Source organism: Nicotiana tabacum, chromosome 15 (genome assembly GCF_000715075.1).
Source record: "Nicotiana tabacum cultivar K326 chromosome 15, ASM71507v2, whole genome shotgun sequence".
NCBI lineage: Eukaryota > Viridiplantae > Streptophyta > Magnoliopsida > Solanales > Solanaceae > Nicotiana > Nicotiana tabacum.
The window spans coordinates 132,644,397-132,649,094 of record NC_134094.1 but is presented as its reverse complement, the minus strand read 5'-3'; the positions used below and the strand labels follow the sequence as shown (position 1 = coordinate 132,649,094).

Here is a 4,698-nt window from a genome sequence, read left to right as displayed (position 1 = left end):
GGTAAAAGATTCTTTTGTTTTTTCAATCTTGCATTGCTGGCTGCAGTTTCACAGATAAACAAGTAGGTCTGCACACAAATCTGTGCAAATAAATTTATTGGTTAGTTATGCTTTTCTCTCTCTATCTTTGTGTAGCTTAATAGCTATTGCTTTAATCCTGGTTAACTTTGTGATTTCTGAGCAATAGCTATAATTTGCTCTAACCTGGTTAATTTGAAAATTTGTTATAATTTTATATTTTTTTAAAAGATAACCATATTGAGCTTCTCAAGTGTTAACTTAGCCAACTTTTGAAATTATAAACATAGGTCATGTCCTTCCTAAAACTTAAAAAACTTAAGAAGTACTATGTAAGTTGAAGTTTGCATTTTAAAACTAGAAATTGAACATTCTTGTAAGAAATGTATTCTTTTGAATCTCGAGAAGAAAAAAATATGTATTAGTAATACTTATTATTCATAAAACTGGATTAATTTAATACTAGTTTACAATATAGTGTGTAGAGATAAATCAGAAGAGGTGCACAAGTGTGGCCATTAAGTATAATATACTGTCTCTCTTTCTCTATACAGCATATATATGCATCTATATTGAAATTATAATTACACAAAATATGTATATGTATTATAAAAAATGTGATGAGATTAATGAGATATTCTATCATTAATTAGAATTTATAGATCACAGTTTCATGTCGTAAAAAAATTGAAAAATTCCTGATATGAAGCATTTTTTTTGTGTGTGTGTAAATTAGGAAATCGACAACCGCTATCACTCCAGTACGTTATGGGTAAGTCCCGCTCCAGTGCAATATCGCAAATCATATTGAAGAGGTAAACCGTACTAGACAAGTCGCGTACGACGAGTTCAACCGAAAAAGCATGCAAGGGGGTTTGAACTTGCGCTTCCCTCCTGCTCAACCAACTCGATCACCCCTACAGGTTAAAGAATATTTCTTTTTAATGGACTTTACACGGTACAAATTCAGATTAGTCACACCAATAACCATGGAATACCTATTTAAAAAAAAAAGCCATTTTTAAATTACACAACGTATAGCTTAGTCAGGTTTCCACGTGCTCCTAGGGACAACAAATTTCTCCTTACTTCAATACCACAAACTCTCTAATTTTTTTGCACTCACTTTACACCACCTTTGCCCTTTGACCATTTGCAAAGCTTACTGCTTCTCCATTTTCTCTCCATCTTTTCTTCTTACACTATCTTAAATCCTTCTCATTTTCTCAAACCATTTAACATAAACTCTAGTAGTGGTCCTCAACATCACATTCCTCAAACAAAATATAAGCTAGAAATTAAAGCATATAACAAGTGTGTTTTTTTCCCTTCATTTTTTGGTCTGGAAAAATGGTAATGGAAGGGGTTCAAGAAGATACAAGTGAAGGAAATATACAATGTATAAACCATCCTTATAAAAACAGTTCACCAGGTGGAATCTGTGCATTTTGCCTTCAAGAAAAACTAGGAAAACTAGTTTCTTCTTCTTTTTCCTCTACCATTTTCCCTTCTTCTACTTGTTCTGTTTCTACTCCTTCTCTTAGATCTGATTTTGGCACCACTTCCACTACAACTTCAGCTTTACAAATCCCAACAAATAACAAAAACACCACTGATTGTAATACTAACTATCATCCATATGAGAATAACATAAGGAAATCAAGAATGCAATTTTTGTTGAGTCAGAAGAAGAAGAATAGTAGTAATATGGCAAGTTCTGGTTCAGATTCTGGTATTGTTTTTATTAAGAGAAGTAAGTCTACTACAACTCCTAGAAATCATTTGCATTTCTTGGAAGCTGAAGATTATGGTATTCAGAGAAAAGGATTTTGGTCATTTCTTCATTACTCATCCTCAAAGCATTATTCTTCCACAGGTAAAGAAACTTAATCCTCTTTAAAGACTATCTTATCTATTAAAAATGTTAGAGACAGTAAATTTTTATTTACTTGTGTATATCTTACCATTGGAGTTGATTCTTTTTCATGGCCGAGCATGTGAAAATTTCTTTTTTATAAAACTATAGCGGTGAGACTTGAATCCAGGCCATCTCGTGTGTCTGTATGCTATGACACTATGTTGAAATGTGTGACCATTTTATCGAAAGTTGTTGAAATGTTTGAGATGTTTATATATTTTGAATAATTAAAATTCACATAAAATATGTGTATATCAGTGTATAATCTTCAACATGCTGCTGCTCACGAGTGGTTTGATTTCTTTGTCATGAGCCAATGACGGTTAGACTTGACCTAGTACTTTCATCTGTTTTAGTTATCATATTGAACTGTGTGTTGATCATATCTAAATATTAAATATATTACGAGTGATCCATTTTTATTTACTTAATTATGTTTTTCAACAGGATCATCTCAAAACGGATTCATAAAATCAAGGGAGAAAAAGAAGGAAGAAATTGTAGCAGTTGAGGAAAATGAGAGTCCTAATGAGTCAACATTTGACAGAAAGGTAGCAAGATCCAGATCTGTTGGTTGTGGAAGCAGAAGTTTTTCTGGTGATTTATTTGAGAAAATCTCAACTGGTTTTGGGGATTGTACTTTAAAAAGAATTGAATCACAAAGAGAAGGAAAGCCAAGATTTTCCTCTGTTAATCATAAAGAAAGAGTCAATTGTGGAGGCATATTATCTTATTTGGTTTCTTCTGAAGAAAATTTGCATGGAAAATCTCATAATATTGCTAATGGAAGAAGTAAGAATTGGGGTTGGGCATTAGCAAGTCCAATGAGAGCTTTTAGTAAAACATCATCAAGTGGAAAAAGAGAAGACTCAAATAATAAGAATGCTACTCCTAATTTGGCTGCAATTCCTTCTTTGTTGACTGTGAGCAGCTAGAGAGACTTGCTTAATTTAATTTTCACCTATGTCGTGCGGACTCTCGAAAATGCTGTCACATCCATGCTTTACAGGATCCGGAGCACATCCAATGTTGTGCGAACTTTCCAAAATGCTGTCATATCTATGTCGAAGCCTCAAGAAATACACTATTTTTGCAGGATCCGATACGCATACAGCGACATTTTCGAAAAGTCCGAGTAACATAGATTTTCACTAAGTAGCTACTGATACTATTACACAAATTTGCATTATTCTTGTCCAGAAACTCTGTTTGTTTATCAGGTTATATTAACTAATTTCTTTGTTATTAGAACTCTCTTTTTTTGTCCTGTTGTAAGGTTGATGTTGAGTCCTGATGATTTTGCTGTCAATTGATTTGCTTTTGTTGGAGATTTTTCTTGTTGTTGGATGCAAGGCTTTTGTAGTTTTGAAGGGAGAAATTCCCAAATGAAAAGGAGTTAATATTATTATTTATTTATTTCTTTGTGATTCTTATTATGAGTGGAAACAATTGTAAGTATTTTCTAATAGAAATTTGCTGGATTTTGATTGAGAATGATGGAGCATCCCTGACTTTATGCATGGCTTCAACATTAGTTATAGGACTTGTCTGTACAAAATTACAATCAATATATTTTTGATAGTGGATATGGAACTAATCTTTTACAATAATAGTGGATGATGAAAAGAAATTACCTAGCGTCTTGTCGTACCTTTCAAGATTTAAACTTAGTATTTTCACTCACTTTATTAATTATAAAATAATAATCTTCCATAATTTTTGTTTTAGATGTCTGATATTAAGATAGTCTAATTCCTCACTTTATTGATTATTAAGCATTTTATCTCTAGTTGTCTCCATCCAGGAGTCTCACTAATTTATATGCATATCCTTTTTAGATGGCCAAAAGCTAAAAGATAAAAGCCAAAGAGATCCACAAGAAACAAGTTGCTAATAAGAGTATCGTCTAGCTATTTCACGTGCAAAGATTGGCGGAGACAACTAATCATTGTTAAACAAAAGGGGGATTGAGATTCATTTTAGAGTCTCAAGCTCCAAGTCAAAATACTATCACATGTTTGGTAGATGGAGACATATGCAAAAAGGTTTAAATCCACTGGGCATATGATCCCAAAACTCTAGCTTAATTAATACACACGAAAAAGTAGATATAATGATAAATTCGTCTTGTATGATTCTAAAATATCAAAAAATAAACTCAAAAGCCATGAGTATTGATCCCCACGTCATTTCCTGTGGACCTAAAAGAATTCAGGTCAATTGGAGTCTGTATAAAAAAATATTATAAAATCAGCATATTCGTGTTGAATGACCACGAAACGCCATAAAAATGAACCCCAAAATCATGGCAAAGCAATGAGTATCGGTCACTAGGCCATTTTCTATGGACGTACGAAATTTTAAGCCAATCTGAATCCGTCAAAAGTATTCTACAAAATCAACATGTGCTAATACATACGAAAAATATATATAATCACAAATTCATGTTGCATGACCCTGAAAGACCATAAAATCAACTCAGAAGTCATGGCAAAGCAATAAGTATTGGTCACTAGGCTATTTTCTATGGTCCTATAAAATTTCAGGCCAATCAGATCCCGTAAACAAAATTCTACAGAATCAACATGTATTAATACATACGAAAAAGTGGATATAATTACAAATTCATGTTGCCCCGAAACGCCATAAACTGAAACCGAAAGTCATGGCGAAGCAATAAGTATTCGTCACTAGGCCATTTTCTATAGACCTACAAAATTTTAAGCCTATTGAAGTCTGTCAATTTTTTTTACAAAATCGGC

At 32.7% G+C, this 4,698-nt stretch overlaps 1 protein-coding gene across 1 annotated transcript; it reads left to right on the top strand.

The window, feature by feature from the left end:
• Positions 1–1,154: 1,154 nt before the first annotated feature.
• On the top strand, positions 1,155–3,348 carry LOC107824493 (uncharacterized). The gene is made up of 2 exons (XM_016651272.2): positions 1,155–1,894; positions 2,384–3,348. The coding sequence occupies exons 1-2, from the start codon at positions 1,369–1,371 to the stop codon at positions 2,869–2,871; spliced, it is 1,014 nt and encodes a 337-aa protein (XP_016506758.1). The 5' UTR covers positions 1,155–1,368; the 3' UTR covers positions 2,872–3,348.
• The last annotated feature ends 1,350 nt before the right edge of the window (positions 3,349–4,698 follow it).